The following is a 20,943-nucleotide window of genomic DNA, read 5'->3' on the forward strand; positions in this document are numbered from 1 at the left end:
TGAGCGGGGAGCAGAAGACCTGAGCCAGAGGTGGTGGAACTGAGTTCCCCCTAGTTCCTGCTGAAAAAAAGCCCTGATTAAGAGTGATGTCATGTAACCTCCCAGAATCCTCCTCACCTCTCCGGCCAGGTCTGTATTTTATTAAGAGTGATGTCGTGTGACCTCCCAGAATACTCCTCACCTCTCCGGTCAGGTCTGTGTTTTATTAATAGAGATAAGAGTGATGTCATGTGACCTCCCAGAATCCTCCTCACCTCTCCGGTCAGCAGGTAGATGATCTCCAGGGTGAGGTTGAGAATCTTCTCAGTCACGTTACTCCGGTCCTCCTCCATCCTCATTAGTGTGGTCATGTCATCTGTGCGGGTTTCTCTGTAGACGAATAGCGGGAAATTATCTGAATGGTATTGGTTGTACAATATAAGGATGGGGATGTAAGGGGATAATAAGCAATCTGCTCCCAGTGACGCACGTAGATTGGGCTTTCCCATTCCACCCTGGTCAGGGCGACACAATATAGAGATGATGGAGGAACTTCCATTGCCTGATCATCACTATGGTCTATGAAACCGGAAGCAATGAGGATTTTGTCACTTCCACTTTCAGTTTGTTGTAAACAAGCCGTTATACCCCTTGTGAAAGCATCTGATCAAACCTATCACGGTTTGATAAGATGATTTTGAAAGCAGAGGAGAGATCTGGGGTAAAATGACCCCGTCCCCCTGTGCTTACGCACAAATGCAAACACGTGGGTAAATGCCGATCGTACCACACATGTGAGGTATCACTGTGAATATCAGAGTGAGAGTAATAATTCTAGAACCAGAACTGCTGTGCAACGCTAAACTGGTAACCTGTAAAGGCTCTTAAAGTGCCGCCCAAGGAGATTTTTACCATGGTTAGTACCGTAGTTTGTTTCCATTCCATGGGTGTGCACAATTTTAGAGCGTGATGCTTATTTTTACATGTACAGTATATGAGAAGTGTCAGAATTGGCCTGGGGGTTAAAACAGAACTTCGCCCCCAAAAGGGGAAGTTCTGCTTTTCCTCCTCCTCCTCCTCCTCTTCTTCCATACTTGGAATGTTTTTTGTGTGGGGTGGGGAGCGGGTACCTTTGCAGGAACCGGCTCCAACTTCCGGTCGGATATTTGTGGCGATCCGAGCAGAAGTTCATCCACCCCTCCTTCTATGCAGCCGCTTGGAACATGTCACAGGTCCCAGGAGACTGCAGGACCAATCACAGGGTACAGCGCGGCTCATGCATGCACAGTGGGAAGCTGGCTGTGAAGCAACAAGGAGTCACAATCACCTACCCACAATTAAGATGCACGTGCCTGAACCCAATGACCAGCAAAGAGCTGGGTTGGGTGAGGACATCGCTGGATCTTTGGACTGGTAAGTGTGTGTTTTTTTGTGTGTGTCTGTAGCTACCAATTTTTACATTGTTTACAGGGTGAAGATCCTCTTTAATATTCGCCTCCCATTAGCTCAACGGGGTTCAGATTTGGTACCCGAACTTTAGTTCTGTTCTGTGGACCCGTCTCACACCGAACCCAGGAATGTTCATCTCATCTCCAGTAAGAAGGTGACCAGTGGCGTAACTAGAACCTTCAGGGCCCCGATGCAAGCAACCATGAAGGGCCCCCCTGAACCCCAGCCAGGGCCCTTCCCTCCGAGTCCGGCGGTGGAACTCCAGGGCGTTCCACCACTGGTATCAGTAGTTTTTTTTTATTAGTTTATTTTTAGATGCCCCTTTGGGGGACTGTCCCTAGGCAGGATGGGGTCCCCTTCCCCAGAAGAGATGAGGTCCTTTTCTCCAGGGCAGATGAAGTTACTGCCCCCAGGTGAGAAGGGGCCCCTGTCCCCAGGGGAGGTGGGGGTCCCTGTCCCCACGTGAGAAGGGGTCCCTGTCCCCAGGGGGAGATGGAGGGGGTATGTAATGGTGTGTGGGGGATGGGGTTCTCTCACTCACCATGACCAAGCTGTAGGCCGCGCACTCATCCATGTTGGCCTGGGCTCCATCCAGTGTGCTGGACGGGCGATCAGCATATCTCCCAGAAAGACCTTTCATCATCTGTGTATGACGGGGAAGGAGGGGGGGCTAGCAGACAGGCCTGCAGTGTCCTCCGGGGGGCTCTCATAGGGCTGCACTGCATCTGTGTGCTTAAAGTTTGTTTACCCGGGAGAAGTTTGCAGAGCAGTGTGGGGGGGGGGGGGCGGGACTCTGGCTTGGGAGAACAGACATCGGACTGAGCGGCAATGCATGGAGCAGGAGAGGGGTACTCTGAGGAGCCGGCCGAGGACACAGGTCATGCGAGGAATGCACAACTAAAGAGCAGTCAGTGCGATAGTCGAGCATGGAGCTCTGCTAGTCACCCTCCACCTCCAGCCACCCGTGTGCATGGTGTACTGGTACCGCTAACTGCCTATGCTGCTGCCGGCCATATGTAGAGGGGGCTGCATGGGCCCCCTGCATCACAGGGCCCGGTTGCGGTCGCAACTGCTGCACCCCCTGTAGTTACACCCCTGAAGGTGACACATCTCCAAAATGAAGAGAATGTTCCAGCCCCGTAAGTGGCTAAATGTTCTGTCCCTGAAGGGGTTAATCTAGGTCTCCACACTATATATGTGTGTATCATCATCTGCTGGAGATAAAAGACATCACAGTGACTATGGAGGAAGAGGACGGACATGACGGGGGGTTACTGGGTGTAAATAGAAAATAAGATCTTATTACCTCCTTTGATGCCACTTCCAGCAATGTCTTCTCTCTACTTCCTCCCGAGTCACCGTCCTATTTATACCTGACATCACTTTCTGTCTGTATTCCATAGAGACTTCCTGTCTCAGTATAACTGAGTCCACCACCTTGTGGATCTCAGGGAAACTGCAGCCTGAGAAAGTTCTCATACTATGAACACAGCCTTGTTATTGTTGGCAAGTGGATACTGCAATTGTCCCAGGATTTTGGCTACTATCCCACCATATCCACATCTCACAGGTTATAGGACACTGTACAGGTTCCAGGATATTAAACGCTCTCTGGGTTCCATCACCAGACACTGGAATTGTACCAGACTGTTGGGAACCGTGATCTCCTTTTTGGGATCACCGCTCCCAACTCTGACATCAGCAGAGAGGCAGCAGGAGTGTGGGGTCAGGCAAGTATCACCACTGACCACCAATGCTGGACTGGGGTTTCACTTTGTTCTGACACCAATCACGGGACTTATTTTATCTTACTGACACGAAGAATGGTCTTTTCCCACAACGATGGAGCATAAAGCGCTCATTGATGAAGGATGACAGAGACCTTGTCAGAAGATCAATTTACAGTAACAGGTTCTCTAAGCTTTATCCAAATATGATGGCTGATGTATGTTTATGCACTGCACTTCCAGGAGTGGATGCTGCCCTCTAGTGTCTGGGGCAGCAAGTGTCTTTGCCTTTTTATATCTCGGTTACCTTCAGAGATCATATGGATGAGAAAGTGGACCTGTTCACACTAGATGCAGTCCAGTGCGTTTTTATTCTTCATCAAGAACGCATGGACAGTGTCTAACTAAGATTCCAATTACATAGTTCACACCAGTACAGCGCATTCTAGTGCAGTCAACAAAAGTAGAATGATGTATTGTTTCTGTATGGAACACATCTGGAAAGTGGCAAAACGCATTGAGAATGCATCAAAAACACTCATGCAGAAACACATCTGGAAATTGTAGTGCTCTGGCCATCAGGCTTGCATGGAATCTATACAATGACAGATTTTGCCTGCCAATCAGCAATAGTGTTAACTTCGCTATATAAACTTCAGGATAGTAGTACATTCTCCAACACGGGAGACTACAAGATTTGGCACAGTTTCTGGATAGAATGGAACCTGGCAACTGACTGTTGGTTGATGCTTTTGATAGACCTAGTATAAGCGCTAGTGCACTCAGTCACTGCTATGAGAGCATTGTGATTACGGCCACTGGAGGGCAGGTGGAACTTCTACACAAGCCTTTGACATTTCCTATAATGGGAGGTTATTGTTTGGTCAAACACTGAGCAACACAATTATGCAAATGACAGGAGGAAAAGTCTGGATGGTGGCCACAGACTAGTAAGAGGAACCTGCCAACCTTCACTCAAGCCTGGTGCAGGAGGCCAAATCTTATAGGACAGGCTGCAGATTTAACAGATCATAGTGGAGGTGTCTCAAAGTTACCTTTGACAGGAAATCAAGTCCAGAGCAAGCTGCTAAGATGGCTGGAAAGTATTTTTTGAAGGTGCATCCAACCAGTCTCTTCAATTTGGGGCGGCCAGGGGGCCTGAGTGAAGTTGATTATTGTAGCCTCCTTCTGGAGGGTTATGGATGACAATCATCAAAGACCAGTGGGTTCCAGAAGACAGGTGGGAGTACAAGGGAGATTTCCAAAGTTGACCACCAAATTCATTTAATTTATGTTTAACAGATCGCAGAAGAGAAAATGTTTTCAAGATTTTTATATTGCTACAAGGCCATCATGCCAGTGATGCCAGAAACATCAAATTATCAGGGGGACCCCCTCCCCACTTTTTCTAGTACTTAAGGCAGGAGCCTTTTGGCCTGTTTCAGTTTGAAGGAATCAAATGTGTTCATACACACCAAGAGGTTCAAGATGGAGTCCATGCAGACAGTCACAGGGACAGTTCAGCAGGAGGACCAATTGGTATCAATCGACCGGTCGACTCATATTTCCATGCACGGTCAATGCCAAGCACCAGAGGCATGTGAGATTTGCGGTGGCCAGATGTCACTTCCAGTTCAGGTGTCTGCCTTTTACAGAATTGGCACAGCCCCAGGAATATTTTGAACATCTTGTTGGCAGTGGTGCTACCTTGGGCCAGATGGCACATGAGTGCATTTCAACTTGCCTTCTTTAACCTATGAGCTATGGCTGAGAAAATATTTGTGCCTATACAAATTCAACAAGAACTGGAACTGGAATCTATCTGATGATGGTGAGGGATGGTGTGATCTTCCTGTGTGGAATCCCGGGAATACAGAGGACGGGGACATCTCTCTGGTGGGTTCCCATTACTGGATCCATCTGTAGGAAACACACACACTGACTGAATACATTGTTTCTATGTGTTTATCAGATGATGGGGGATCTAGGTGGAGCCTCCGTACTGCTCTCTCCTTTACAATAAAGTCTCCTCTTACCCGGTGATGTGAGGGGCGGCTGATTGTCCATCATGACGTCCTTGTAGAGATCCTTGTATCCTTCTAAATACTCCCACTCCTCCATGGAGAAATAGACAGTGACATCCTGACACCTTATAGGAACCTGACACACACAATGATACAGTCACCATCCAGACACATCCCTTGTCTGTTACTGGATAATGTCCCAGAATTCCCAGCACCGCTCACCTCTCCTGTCAGCAGCTCCATCATCTTCTTGGTGACTTCTAGAATCTTCTGCATGTTGTGTCTCTCAGGTTTTAGGGAGTCACATGGAGACACAGTGATGGTCATATGAGGAAAGCTCTGTATTCAACACAAACAATAATATCATGTCACATTCCCAGAATCCTCCTCACCTCTCTGGTCAGGTCTGTGTTTTATTAATAGAGATCAGAGTGATGTCATGTGACCTCCCAGAATCCTCCTCACCTCTCCAATCAGCAGGTAGATGATCTCCAGGGTGAGGTTTAGTATCCTCTCAGTCATGTGACTTCGGCCCTCCTCCATCCTCATTTGTGTGGTCATGTGATCTGAGGAGTGCGCTACCTACAGAGTGCAGCGCTCAGAATTATCTGGACTTTATTGGTTGTATAATATTAGAATAGGGATGTAAAGGGTTATAGGTTGATTGCACTCAATGTTTCCTTCATGGTGATCACTGCTGCCCTTACATTTGTAGCCCTGTGGTGTTTATTTTTGATCTCTCTCTTATGGCCATGCCTAAATATTGAGCTGATTTTAATCTGTCCAGCTCTGGCCTCTCTTTCTCTACTGTAGTGTGTAGGCAGCATGCAATGGTGAGGTCAGCAAAGGAGGGAAGTATTTCCATTCTTACTTAAAGGTTGCTTTAAAGGGAAAACTATTAAGACGTTGCACACTCTGCCTGTGTGGAGGTACGGGCAGGTAAGCTGGAGGCAGGAGCCTGACATTATACCCACAATCTAATGATCTTGGGTATAATGTTTGCCAAGTTTATCAGAATAAAATAATAAATGCACATTTTTTATTTTTTTTGTCCTGCAAAAATATGTGCATGTATTATTTTTTCTTAAAGAAGAACTTAGCCTGTAAGGGGAAACCCCACACATTTTTTGTGGGGTCTCTATTACCATCTATACTAGTCCTTTATCTATAATAATGATCCAATAAGTATGAATAGAATCCCCGCCCAGCCACTTTATTTACATACAAAAGGGAGAAGCTGGGAGCTGTCGTTTACCAGCAAGCCAAACTCTATTTTTTCTATGTACCCAACACCGGGGACTGGAGCAGGTGAGTGTGACCATATTTGTTTTGGTCCATGTCGTTCCCCCCCCCCCCCCCCCCCATACCATTTGTCTGACAATCTCTTGCCTTTTAGCCTAGAAAGGCCCATTAGTGTTTTTTAACATTCGGTTTCCATTGACTTCAATGGGGTTCAGATTTGGCACCTGAACTTTAGTTCTGTTCTGTGGACCCGTCTTACACCGAACCCAAAAATGTTTATCACATCTCCAGTGAGAAGGTGACAAATCTCTAAAATGAAGAGAATGTTCCGTCCCCATAACTAAGCAAATGTTCTAACCCTGAAGGGGTCAGTCTAGGTTTCCACACTATATATGTGTGTATCATCATCTGCTGGAGATAAAAGACGTCACAGTGACTATGGAGGAAGAGGACGGAACATGACAGGGGCCCTGGGTGTAAATAGAAAACAAGATCCTTTGCTGCCACTTCTAGCAATGTCTCCTCTCTACTTCCTCCCGACTCAACTCTGGCCGAGCACTTCCTATTTATACCTGACAACACTTCCTGTCTGTATCTCATAGAAAAACTTCCGGTCTCATTATAAGTGAGACCACCACCTTTTGTGGAGAGAAGAGGAGCTGCAGCCCCGAGAAAGTTTTGCAGGACAGCCCCGGGATTTTGGCCACTGTCCCAGTGTATCTTCATCCCGCAGTTTCTAGGACTCTGTACAGAGTGGCAGTGGTGTGATGACTGCTGGAACACTCTCTGGGATAGGGATGAGCCGAACACCCCCCGGTTCGGTTCGCACCAGAACTTGCGAACGACCCCCGCGTTCGGTACGAACGTTAGAACCCCATTGAAGTCTATGGGACTCGAACGTTCGAATTGGAAAGTGCTAATTTTAACGGCTAATATGCAAGATAGTGTCCTAAAAAGGGTTTGGCGACCTGCCTCCTGCCTCAGGGGACATGGGTCACTGCAAAAAAAAGTTTTAAAAACTACCGTTTTGGCGGGAGCACTGATTTTAATGACGATTAAAGTGAAAAAAAAAAGTGAAATATTCCTTTAAATATGGTGCCTGGGGGGTGTCTGTAGTATGCCTGTGAAGTGCCACGTGTTTCCCGTGTTTAGAACAGTCCCTGCACAAAATGACATTAAACGGAAATAACACCATTTAAAACTGCTTGCGGTTTTAATGTTATATCTGGTTCCTGCAATATGGTTGAAAATCATTCAGAAAAATGGCATGGGTAGCCCTCCCTGCCCATTACCAGCCTATTTGGGTCTTGTACGCATATTAAGGGGAACCCTGTACCCATGTTAAAAAAAGGAAATGCGTGTGGCCCCCAGGCCCTATATACTCAGAACAGCAGTATACAGGCGGTGCAAACAAGACAGGGACTGTGTAGGTTTGTTGTGTTAAGTTGAATCTGTTTGTAATTTTCAACTGGTACATTTTTAAAGTGTAGCTCCAGTCAAAAAAACTATTTTTAAGCTTTTTGGAAAACATAGGGAAGGGTTATCACCCCTGTATAATTTGTTTTGTCGTCCATCTTTTTTCATCTCACTTGCTGTTGTCTCCTTCCGTTTGCAAGTAGGAGATGTTTGTAAATTGGATGTTTGAAAGTAGGGGCCTGCCCTATATGCTCTGCAGAAATGGCGGAACAAGGTGTTGGTTTTGCAACAACATTGTAAGCCCTCAAAGTGACTCTTGGTGGGCGCTGGAGCGCCCTGCTGTGAACGATTATATCAAGAATTGTAATTACATGCCATTGTTGAACAGTGGTAGAAAAATTGACCTTTGGTGGTTGTGGTGCTGGTGCCACAACACTATAAGTCCTCACCGTTACTCTGGGTGGGCACAGGAAGGGGCCCTCCTGTGAAATATTATATCAAGAATTGTAATTACATGTCCCTGTTAAACAGGGGCAGAAAAATTGGGCCTTAGGCACTGGTGCCATCACACTGCAACCTCTGCCATACACTCTAGTTTTATTGCAGGAATTAGCCCTGCTGCAAAGCATTGCATCAAAAATTGTACTTAAACGCCCCTGTTAAACAGGGGCAGAAAAATTGGGCCTTAGGCACTGGTGCTATCACACTGCAACCTCTGCCATACACTCTAGTTTTATTGCAGGAATTAGCCCCGCTGCAAAGCATTGCATCAAAAATTGTACTTAAACGCCCCTGTTAAACAGGGGCAGAAAAATTGGGCTGCTGGCATCACCCAGAACCAAAAATGTTCTTCCAACATATCAGCGGAGGAGGAAGAGGATAGACAATCAACATAACAGGACAGTCACTCAGCATCAGCATAGGCAGTCTTGAAGGGATGTGGTATTTCAAAAAAAATTATTCGGTTACATCAGCTTCAGGTGCTTGGTAGCTGTGGGTGATCCAAGACTGATTCATCTTGATGAAGGTCAGTCGATCAACTGATTCGGTGGACAGGCGCACCCTGTGATCGGTAACAAAGCCACCAGCAGCACTGAAGGTGCGTTCCAAAAGAACGCTGGATGCAGGACAGGCCAGTAGCTCAATTGCATACTGTGCAAGCTCTGGCCAGTGATCCATCCTCAAGACCCAGTAAGTCAGAGGATTTTCGGTGGGAAAGGTGTCCAAGTCTGACCTTGCCCCTAGGTATTCCTGCACCATGTAAATTAGACGCTGGCGATGGGTGCTGGGACCAATCATACCTTGGGGCTGCGGACTAAAAAATTGTCTGAAAGCATCAGTCAGACGGCCACCTTCTCCACCGCTCCTTCTGACTGATGCCTCAGCAACACGTTGTCCAGGACCAGCAGTTTGTGACCTCCCAGTCTCTGGGAACGCGTTGCACAGACCTTTCTGCAAGGCCTCCCGGAGATGTCTCATCCTCTGCTCCCTCTGCGATGGCAAGATAAGGTCGGCAACCTTACCCTTGTACCGTGGATCAAGGAGAGTGGCCAGCCAGTAATGGTCCCTCTCCTTGATCCGAAGAATACGAGGATCCTTCCGCAGGCTTTGCAGGATCAGGGAGGCCATGCAGCGTAGGTTAGCTGAGGCATTCGGTCCGGAGTCCTCTGGGTCACTAAGGACAACATGATCCGCAGCTACCTCCTCCCAGCCACGTACAAGTCCACGTGTTTCTTGGGACTGTAAATCATCCCTATAAGACTGCTGCTGCTGATGCTGAGTGCCAGCCTCCACCTCCATGCTGACACAATCATCCTCCTCCTCCTCTTCCTCCTCCTCACCCTCTTCCTGTGTGATGGGTGGCACAGCAGGAACACTGTCTGGATAAAGGGGGCCTTGAGAGGCAAGGAAGTCCTCCTCTTCCTGCCTCTGTTCTGCCTCAAGTGCCCTGTCCATTATTCCACGCAGCGTATGCTCCAAGAGGTGGACAAGAGGTATAGTGTCACTGATGCATGCACTGTCACTGCTCACCATCCTTGTGGCCTCCTCAAACGGTGACAGGACAGTGCATGCATCCCTGATCATGCCCCACTGGCGTGGTGAGAAAAAACCAAGCTCCCCTGACCCTGTCCTGGTGCCGTAGTCGCACAGGTACTCATTGATGGCCCTCTGCTGCGTGTGCAGCCGCTGCAGCATGGCCAATGTTGAGTTCCATCTGGTGGGCATGTCACATATAAGGCGGTTCTTGGGCAGGTTCAACTCCTTTTGGAGCTCAGCCAGCCGAGCACAGGCATTAAATGATCGGCGGAAATGCACACAGACTCTCCTGGCCTGTTTCAGGACATCCTGTAAGCCGGGGTACCTGCCCAAGAACCGCTGCACCACCAGGTTAAGGACGTGAGCTACACAGGGCACATGGGTCAGTTGTCCCTGTCGGAGGGCGGAGAGGAGGTTGGTGCCATTGTCGCAAACCACCATTCCTGGCTTAAGCTGGCGTGGCGTCAACCACCTCTCGGCCTGCCCCTGCAGAGCTGACAAAACATCCGCCCCAGTGTGGCTCCTGTCCCCCAAACAAACCAGCGCAAGCACGGCATGGCATCGTTTTGCCTGCGTACTTGCGTAGCCCCTGCAACGCCTACGGAGCACCGCTGGTTCTGAGGACAGAGCACTGGAAGAGGCCATGGAGGAAGAAGAAGAGGAGGGGGTGGAGGAGAGAGGTGTGTCACAACCAATAATAGCATTTTGGAGGCGTGGTGGCGGAACAACCTCCAACACTACTGCACCTTGTCCTGCATCCTTCCCAGCAGCCAGAAGAGTGACCCAATGGGCCGTGAAAGACAGGTAACGTCCCTGTCCATGCCTGCTGGACCATGAGTCAGCGGTAATATGCACCTTACCGCTGACCGCCCTGTCCAGCGAGGCAAGGACATTGCCTTCCACATGCCGGTAGAGAGCCGGAATCGCCTTCCGTGAGAAAAAGTGGCGTTTGGGGACCTGCCACTGAGGAACCGCACATTGTACAAACTCACGGAAGGGGGCCGAGTCTACCAACTGAAAAGGCAGCAGTTGAAGTGCTAGCAATTTAGCCAAGCTAGCATTCAACCGCTGGGCATGTGGATGGCTGGGAGTAAATTTCTTCCGCCGGTCCAGCAGCTGGGGCAGGGACATTTGCCTGCTATAATCGGACGTGGATGTACCACTAGCAGAGTTCCCGGAAGCACTTGGCTGTGACACACCTAATTCTACACCTTCATTCCTCTCAGAGCAGGTTTCAGAGAGGACTGAATGTCTAGTGGGGTTGGAGATGCCAGCTGATGAGGAGCAAGGAGAGGTCCGCTTTGTTCTTTGGTGTGGGTCTTTGAGGTATGCTTGCCAACGAGCTGCATGGCAGGTCAACATATGTCTGGTCAAGCATGTGGTGCCCAAGCGGCTGATGTTTTGGCCACGTGAGATACGCTTGAGACATATGTTGCAAATAGCAGCGGTGCGATCTGATGCACTCGTCTCAAAAAAGGCCCACACCAAAGAACTTTTAGAATAACGCGCAGAGGAAGCGCTCTGCGCAGGCGGAGCTCTGCGGTGTGATTCAGTCGGTGTGCTGCCCCTAAGCTGGCCCCCGGAGGGCATCCTGCCTCGTTGGACATGTGCCTCCTCCTCCTCCTCCCTCCTTCCAGGCACCCACGTGGAGTCAGTGCCCTCATCATCCCCTCCCTCTTCATCGCTGTAGCAAACCTGGCAGTATGCTGCAGCTTGTGGAACATGACTGCCAGATTGCTGTGCTTCTTGAGCATCCTCTCTCTCTGCGCTCACGCTACTGCCTTCCTCTAGCTGAGTGTCATCATCAGAGCCCACCAAACACTGGGCATCCTCCTGGAGCATGTACCCAACACTGTGCTCAAAGAGTTCAGGAGACTCCTCAGGAGGACGTGGTGGGTCTAGGGATGGAGTCACTGATGATGACATTGAGAGGAGGGACGACGATGTGTTGGCAGCTGCTTTTCTACTACCCTGAGACTGGGTGAGAGAGGATGAGGAGGATGAAGAGGGCTTGGTCATCCACTCTACCAAGTCGTTGGCATGTTGCGGTTCAACATGTCCAGCTGCAGAAAAGAAGGACAAGCATGTCCCATGGCCACGTGCTGATGACAATGCACCGCGTCCACGACCAGCACTGTTGTCTCTAGACACAGAGCCTGCTTGCCCTCTTTTATCGGCTCGCGCCTGTCTGCCTCTCCTTGCTGGCCTTCCAGACATGGTAATAGCCTGAAGGGAGTTGGGTAAAACAGTAGTTGGGTAGTTTATATTGTGCTGGAGGCACACAACACCCACTAACTCCTGCAGATGCCTTTTTTATAGAACAGCAGAGTTAAAGGGGTATATACAGATGTATACTGTGCTGTGCTGGAAGCACACACAACTTCCAATAACTCCTGCAGATGACAATCGGGCCCAAATAGAGAACAGCTATGTAGGTGGATAATAGCGGTATGTACTGGGTACAGACTGCACGCACACAGCACGCACTATCTCCTGAGTGACACTACTGACTGCAAGCTCTATTGTTAAAGATGGACCACTAGCTATATAGGTGAGGTGAATATCACGGTGTATACTGCGGTCAGGGCACGCAGACAATAACCAGAAAACAGCAGAGTTAAAGGGGTATATACAGATGTATACTGTGCTGTGCTGGAAGCACACACAACTTCCAATAACTCCCGCAGATGACAATCGGGCTCAAATAGAGAACAGCTATGTAGGTGTATATAGTGGTATGTACTGGGTACAGAGCACGCAGACAGCACGCACTAACACTACTGACTGCAAGCTCTATTATTAAAGCTAGATCACTAGCTATATAGGTGAGGTGAATATAGTGGTGTATACTGCGGTCAGGGCACAGACAGTAACCACTACACAAGAGCAAAATAGTAAATCAGCCAAAAACGATTGGTGTGTAACTGTGTTGAAGGTACACAGAACACCCACTGCTTCAGATGCTAACAAACACTACACGAGGCCGCCTGAAAGGCAGCTTTATATAGTGTAGGGCGTGCACTACACAGCCTGAGCTATGATTGGCCACAGGCAGGATGCCTGTGGCCAACCATTGCTCTCCTCGCTACTGGCGCTGCGATTGGCCAAGCATGCGGGGTCACAGTGCATGCTTGGCCAATCGTGAGACAACAATGCATTGCGCCATCGCAGTGCATTGTGGGCCACACGAATTTTGCCGCGAACGGCCCAAACGTTCGGAATTCGGCGAACGCACGAACGACCGATGTTCGAGTCGAACATGCGTTCGACTCGAACACGAAGCTCATCCCTACTCTGGGATACCAGATTGTTGGGAGCCGTGATCTCCTTTCTGACAGTGATAATTCTATGTATAATTCTGACATCAGTAGAGAGGCAGCGGGAGTGTGTTACCAGGTAAGTATCATCACTGACCATCAATGCTGGGCTGGGGGTAACACTTTGTTCTCACTGACACTAATGTCGGGACTGATTTTATCCCACTGACACCAACAATGGGACTTTTTCTACCTCATTGACACCATCAGTTGGATTTATTTTATCTCACCGACACCAACGATGGGATTTATTTTATCTCACTGACAATTTTTAGCAGCCTATCGAGAGAGAGACACAATATCCCGGATGTTAAACTTAAAGCACATGTGACGGTACTCCCTAAAGAGGGGAAGTACCGATTTCACTCCTGAATGTCGACCTAAAAATCTTTGTAAAAAAATCTAGCCGCCAGGCTGATCCCTCACATCCCCTCCCTGGTTCACATGGATTAGTCTGGTTCCAGACAGACAGGGAAGAACGAGGCAACATAAAGTGTGTACTGAATGAGATTCATTATTCCCAGATCCATCATTTAGGCAAATGCCTTTGGTACTATTATCCGCAGAAGCAGAGAAGGCATTTGATAGAGTTGACTGGACTTTCCTACAGGCTGCATTGGAACATATGGGTTTTCGGGGCAGGGATGCGACAGTGGCTTGGCTCACTGTACTCCACTTCCTCGGCCAGAGTCAAGGTTAAAATTTTCTCAAATGCCCTCCCAGTACATAACACGCCAAGGTTGTCCCCTTTCGCCAATTATTTTTATACTCACCTTCAAACCCTTTCTGAGAACTATTTGGGCCCACCCTGACATTAAGGGTATTGCTACCGAAACTCAAGAGCACAAGCTTACAGCCTATGCTGATGATTTCATTTTTTTTTCGTTGCCTCTCCATCCATTATGTTCCTGTCCCTCTTGTCCGAATTGCACAGATACGGCCTACTGTCTAATTTTAAAATAATTTATACTAAATCCAAGGTGATGGGCATCGAGATAACCGTCGTAATGACACTCCAACTAAGCTCTTACTTCAACTTTACATGGACAGACTCCCACATGCGATACCTAGGGACAAAACGCCCTTGTAGTCTCCGCAGAATTGTTTAACTCAATGTCTCACCCCTGCTATGCAAGCTTAAATCTGGTCTCCAAAAGGTGGGATAAAGAGATGTTTACCTTGTTTGGCCACACTGTCTTATTAATGCCGTGTCTCCTCTATTCCAAACATTGCCAATTGAACTCCCACAGGGTTTCCTGAAAGATTTACAGGAATGATTTCTCTGCTTCATTTGGACAGATAAGTAAGTGAGAGTTCTCAGATCCATATTATCAATTCTACCCAAGTAAAAGGGTAGAATTGATTTCCCCAACCCCATGAAATATTATGAAGCTTCCCATCTGACCAGAGTTATGGAATGGTGTGCCATGCAGAATCGTAAAACCTTGGGTAGATCTGGACCCCCGATCAGTCTTGCCCTACGATTACGGAGCACCCCACGATAGGTGCCATTTTGGCGGTTACTGTATCTCTTTTCAGGACCTACACTCTTTCTCCCTATCCAAGTCCTCTATTGCTGGTACTTGGCACCCCGACATTCTGTCTAGACATGGGGGATCCCCAATTTGAAGGGCTGTTACGACTGAACTCCACTAGACTCCTTCATTTCTCCTGTAACCACAGACTCGCTGCATGCTGGGTCAGTGATGTCATATGGGGTGGTGGCACCAGGTGACATCACTAGGTGGTTCTGCCCTTTGCCTATTTAAAGCGGAGGTCCACCCTAAAGTGGACCTTCCGCTCATTGGAATCCTCCCCCCCCTCCGGCGCCACAATTGGCACCTTTCAGGGGGGAGGGGGGTGCAGTTACCTGGATAATCCAGGTAACTGCACCCACTTCCGGGATAGCTCTCTGCGGAAAGGGGCGTAGATCTACGCCCCTTTCCGAAAGTCCCCCGCTGCCTGCTGGGAAACACACAGATCCCAGAGGCAGCGGGTCCATCCTTATTGCGCAGCGCGACTCGCGCATGCGCAGTAGGGAACCGGGAAATGAAGCCGAAAGGCTCCACTTCCTGATACCCATACTCAAGATGGCGGCGGCAGCACCCGAGAGACGATCGAGAGATCGGCTTCGGGTGCCGACATCGCGGGCGCGCTGGGCGGGTAAGTGTCCTTATTTTAAAAGTCAGCAGCTGCTGTATTTGTAGCTGCTGGCTTTAAAAAAAAAAAAAAACAGCGGACTCCCGCTTTAAGAACTGTCAGAGCTTTTTTTTTTTTTTGCTTTTTTGGGTGGAGTGGGTGTCATGATTAATGATGGCTCTACATTGGAGGACAATTTATTTATTTTTAACCACCTCAATACAGAACACTTAAACCCCCTTCCTTCCCAGACCAATTTTCAGCTTTCAGTGCTCTCTTACTTTGAATGACAATTACTCAGTCATGCTACACTGTAACCAAATGAATTTTTTATCATTTTGTTCACACAAATAGAGCTTTCTTTTGGTGGTATTTATTCACCACTTCATTTATTATTTTTTGTAATATAAGCGAAAAAAGAGTGAATTTTTTGAAAAAAAAACAAAATTTTCTACTTTCTCTTTTAAAAGAAACCAAAAAAATCTAATTTTGGCGAAAATTTAGGCCAAAATGTATTCTACTACATGTCTTTGGTAAAAAAAAATCCTGATAAGTGTATGATCATTGGTTTGTGTGAAAGTTATAGAGCCTACAAGCCATGCTATGCATAATTGAAAATGTATCAATCCTAATGCACTGATGGCCTATCTCAGTTCTTGAGGCCCTAAAATGTCAGGACAGTACAATAACCCCCCAAATGACCCCTTTTTGGAAAGAAGACAGTCTGCGGTAATTGGTAAGAGGCGTAGTGAATTTTTTGAAGTTGCAATTTTTTCCCCACAATGCTTTGGAAAATTAAGAAATATATATATATATATTTTTTTTTTTTTCACGAAATTATCATATTTACAAGTTATTTCTCACACATGATGCAGGCATAATTGCAATTACACCCCAAAATACATTCTGCTATTCGTCCTGAGTATGGAGATACCCCATGTGTCAGACTTTTCCACAGCCTGGCCACATACAGAGGCCCAACATCCATGTAGCACCATCAGGCGTTCTAAAGGCATAAATTAACACATTTCAACACATGAAACACATTTCATTTCCTGAGTACCTATTACATTTTTGAAGGCCCTGGAGCACCAGGACAATGGAATTACCCACAAAGTGACCCCATTTTGGAAAGAAAACAACCCAATGTATATTCTGTGAGGCATAATGAGTCTTTTGAACATATAATTTCTTTCCACAAGTTTTTGGAAAACGTGGAAAGAAAATGAAAACCTATTTTTTTTTCACAAAGTTGTCAATTTAGAAGATCTTTCTAACACATAACATGTACATAGCCAAAATGACACCCCAAAATTAATTCTGCTACTCGTCCTGAGTATGGCGATACCCCATGTGTCAGACTTTTCCACAGCCTAGCAACATACAGAGGCCCAACATCCATATAGCACCATCAGGCGTTCTAAAGGCATAAATTACACATTTCATTTCCTGAGTACCTATTACATTTTTGAAGGCCCTGGAGCACCAGGACAATGGAATTACCCACAAAGTGACCCCATTTTGGAAAGAAAACAACCCAATGTATATTCTGTGAGGCATAATGAGTCTTTTGAACATATAATTTCTTTCCACAAGTTTTTGGAAAACGTGGAAAGAAAATGAAAACCTATTTTTTTTTCACAAAGTTGTCAATTTAGAAGATCTTTCTAACACATAACATGTACATAGCCAAAATGACACCCCAAAATTAATTCTGCTACTCGTCCTGAGTATGGCGATACCCCATGTGTCAGACTTTTCCACAGCCTAGCAACATACAGAGGCCCAACATCCATATAGCACCATCAGGCGTTCTAAAGGCATAAATTACACATTTCATTTCCTGAGTACCTATTACATTTTTGAAGGCCCTGGAGCACCAGGACAATGGAATTACCCACAAAGTGACCCCATTTTGGAAAGAAAACAACCCAATGTATATTCTGTGAGGCATAATGAGTCTTTTGAACATATAATTTCTTTCCACAAGTTTTTGGAAAATGTGGAAAGAAAATAAAAACCTATTTTTTTTTTCACAAAGTTGTCAATTTAGAAGATCTTTCTAACACATAACATGTACATAGCCAAAATGACACCCCAAAATACATTCTGCTACTCGTCCTGAGTATGGCGATACCCCATGTGTCAGACTTTTCCACAGCCTGGCCGCATACAGAAGCCCAACATACAAGTACCACCTTCAGGCTTCTAACATATAGCATGTACACACCAAGAATTACACACCAAAATACATTCTGCTGAGCAAAGGGTAAAAAAAAGGCTCACCTGTGGTTTTAGCAGACAGGGACACAGAGTTCCAGAGCAGTCAAAGCATTTTCTAGACAGCCAAAGGAAATGTCCAGGAATTGTCCAGGCAGCAGACAGATATGGAAAATTATGAACATGGTTCAGTACAGTCCAAGGTTTAGCAGGCAGTTCAGGCATAGGCATGTCCAGTTCAGGTGGCAGGCACAGGCATGGCCAGTTTAGGTGGCAGGCAAAGGCAGGGCCAGTTCAGATGGCAGCAGGCGGCACTTTGTACATTGGGCCTTGGTCAGGTAAGACCCGAGGACAGGGGTAGAGGCTTCTTCCCACCCAAATCTCTACGAAGCCTCCGAGTCTCCAGACCCTAATCCGAGAAAACGAAAAACCTGGAGAAAAAGGTTTTCTCCACTCGGAAAACTTTTTCTGGAGCCCCTCACATGTGAGACCCCTGTGCTGTACAGTGGCAGGGCAAATGATCAGTTCAGGAGGCAGGCAAAAAGCATGGTCATTTAACAGTCCGAGGTCAATTCACGTTGAAGGCAGAAATATGTTTGGCAGAGGCATAGTCATTTAACAGTCCGGGTCATACACAGAAATGGCAGAAAGTGGATACTGGAAAGAAATCATCTTCACTTTACTAATAGTTTAGTGAAGTATGATAGCTTCGATAGCAAGTTCCAATGCAGAGGCCTGGCTGGGAGGGACAGTCTGGACAGTAGTATCGGGTGTCACGGCGAATTCCTCTACTTGTACACACACGGCATCTTTTTTGGGGTTTGCGACCTGTTTGGGTAGGAGGGAGGATGTCGGGAAAGTGCCTTTCATGGAGTCTGGCTACTGCATCAGACCGAATTAGTTGAGTGGGTTGGCCATGGGGATAGACAAGGGCTGTGATGACATCTTCTTGGAATCTTAGATAGGTCAGGGAACTTTGGGTGCTCTTAGAAAAAATAATATAAGAATTGAACATGGCCAATTGCATCAAATAAACGGCGACTTTCTTGTACCAAAACAGTGATCTCCTGGTGGCCAAGTAGGGCTGCATCATCTGGTCATTCATATCCACCCCCCCCATGTATAAGTTATACTCGTGGATACATTTTGGCTTCTGGATGGGGCCTTTTCTTCTTTGCATTTCCACCAAGGTGTCATTGTGTATTGTGGAAAGGATGTAGACATCTCTTTTTTTATCTCTCCACTTCACCGCTAGTACCTCGTCAGTCAGCATACTGGCCATTTCACCCTGTTTTAATTTCTTGGTGACCAATATCTGTGGGAAACCTTTGCGGTTGGTCCGTGCTGTCCCACAGGCCACAGTCTGCTTTAGGTATAGATGGCGGAAAAGTGGGAGACTTGTGTAGAAATTGTCTACATATAGGTGGTAACCTTTCACAAGCAATGGTTGGATCAGCTGCCAGACAATTTTGCCACTTGTTCCCATGTAGGTAGGGCATCCAGGGGGGTTTAGCTGTCGGTCTTTTCCCTCATAAATTATGAAGTCATATGTGTAACCCGTGGCCCTGTCACACGCCTTATAAAATTTTACCCCACGTCTGGCTCTTTTACTGGGCATGTATTGTTGTATTGCAAGTCGCCCAGTGAAGTGTAATAGGGATTCATCCACACAAATATTTTTATCAGGGGTAAACATCTGTTTGAAACTGGCGGAAAAAAAATTGATTAGGGGCCGAATTTTGAATAATTTATCATAACTGGGATGATTTCGAGGGAGGCATTGGGCATTGTTATTGAAATGTAAAAATCTCATGATCATCTCATAATGGTTTCTGGGCATAATTGATGAATAGACCGGCATGTGGTGGATAGGTTGGGTAGACCAGTAGGAATGGACTTCATTTTTTTTTGTTAGCCCCATGTTGAGGGTTAGGCCAAGGAAAATTTTAAATTCTTCCACGGTGAGGGGTTTCCAAAAAAAAGGACGGGCATAGGAGGAACTGGGATTGTTGGCTATATGTTGGCTGGCATATAGATTACATTGCTCCACAATGTCAGTTAGGAGATCATTGGTAAAAAATAAATGAAAATAATAAAGTGGGGTTACATTTTCCGTCTGTATCTGAGGGCCTGGCTGGGATGTAAAAAGGGGAATAACAGGTTCTACTGACGTATCGGGCAGCCATGTTGGATACAGCAGAACATCTGGAAGGCTAGTATGGGCACTGCCTCGTTGATGGGATGCTCCGTTGCTAGTATCTGGCCTATCTTCAAGGAAGGTTGCAGAACTGCTGGTGGATGCCTGCCTATCCCGGAGTGCTGCGCTGCTGGTGGATGCCTGCATATCATCCTGGAGTGGTGCGCTGCTGTTTGATGTCTGCGCCTGCTCATTTCTCCTTGTTAGGCCGCGTACACACGCGCGGACTGTTCGCCCAACCTTGTTCGGCAAACAGTTTGTCAAACAGTCCGCTCAAAATTTGCATGAGCGGACTTGCCCACACACGAGCGGACTGTTTGACGAACAAGGTTGGGCAAACAGTTCGCTCAACTTTTGAAATGAACGGACTCGCCCACGTAAGGAGGAGGCAAATCCGCCCATTTCGAGCGCGTGTACAGGTAGGCGGGGCCCGCGAAGGAGACGTCGCGGGCTCCGCCGCCTGGAATGGGCTTAAAGGGGAACCCCAACGCCGAAAAAAATCGGCGTGGGGGTTCCCCCCAAGTCCACACCAGACCCTTGTCCGAGCACGCTACCCGGCCGGCCAGGAAAGGGGGGCGAGCGAGCGCGCCCCCCCTCCTGAGCCGTACCAGGCCGCGTGCCCTCAACATGGGGGGGTGCCTTGGGGAAGGGGGGGGCCGCGCGGCCCCCCCACCCCAAAGCACCTTGTCCCCATGTTGATGAGGACAAGGGCCTCTTCCCGACAACCCTGGCCGTTGGTTGTCGGGGTCTGCGGGCGGGGGGCTTATCGGAATCCGGGAGCCCCCTTTAAGAAGGGGGCCCCCGGATACCGGCCCCCCACCCTATGTGAATGAGTATGGGGTACAATGTACCCCTACCCATTCACCTGTGAAATAAAGTACAAATAAAAACACAACACAGGGGGAAAAAATATTTTATTGCACAGCCGGGGGTCTTCCGTCTTCGGGGGTCTTCTCGCCGGACTCCTCCGCTATGTGTGTGTAGCTCTTTTGCCAGCGGAGGAGTCCGGCTTTCTTCCTCCCCGCCGCCGGCCTCTTCTCCCGACTTCGGGGGTCTTGTCCCCCTCTTCGGTTCTTCTGCCGGGCCACCGCGCCTGGTCCGGTGGCCCGGTCTTCTGTCGCCGTCTTCCGTTCTTCTGTCGCCGCCTTCGGTTCTTCTGCCGGGCCACCGCGCCTTCTTGTAGCTCTTTTACAGGC

General features: G+C 47.7%; 3 protein-coding genes across 3 annotated transcripts in view; all 3 read right to left on the minus strand.

Moving 5' to 3' along the window:
• LOC143986837 (uncharacterized) overlaps positions 1-20,943 on the minus strand; it is a 548,778-nt gene that overhangs the window by 291,504 nt on the left and 236,331 nt on the right. The window lies entirely within an intron of this gene.
• Positions 1-20,943, minus strand: part of LOC143989274 (uncharacterized) — a 59,498-nt gene that overhangs the window by 31,226 nt on the left and 7,329 nt on the right.
• LOC143989970 (oocyte zinc finger protein XlCOF8.4-like) lies at positions 4,951-5,528 on the minus strand. The gene is made up of 3 exons (XM_077490216.1): positions 5,402-5,528; positions 5,192-5,315; positions 4,951-5,075 (listed from the first exon to the last, which is right to left on the minus strand). Exons 1-3 carry the CDS (start codon positions 5,504-5,506, stop codon positions 4,951-4,953), a joined length of 354 nt encoding a protein of 117 aa, XP_077346342.1. The 5' UTR covers positions 5,507-5,528.

The sequence above is a fragment of the Lithobates pipiens genome, unplaced genomic scaffold (assembly GCF_037356315.1).
Source record: "Lithobates pipiens isolate NorthernLeopardFrog02 unplaced genomic scaffold, aLitPip1_a1.2 Scaffold_18, whole genome shotgun sequence".
NCBI classification, from domain to species: Eukaryota; Metazoa; Chordata; class Amphibia; order Anura; family Ranidae; genus Lithobates; species Lithobates pipiens.

Coding starts and splice junctions, on each gene's coding strand:
- LOC143989970 (XM_077490216.1), bottom strand. CDS start 5,506: ATGACCATCACTGTGTCTCCATGTGACTCCCTAAAACCTGAGAGACAC. Junction 5,316..5,401: donor TGGAGCTGCTGACAGGAGAG/GTGAGCGGTGCT, acceptor TGTGTGTGTCAG/GTTCCTATAAGGTGTCAGGA. Junction 5,076..5,191: donor GCCGCCCCTCACATCACCGG/GTAAGAGGAGAC, acceptor TGTTTCCTACAG/ATGGATCCAGTAATGGGAAC.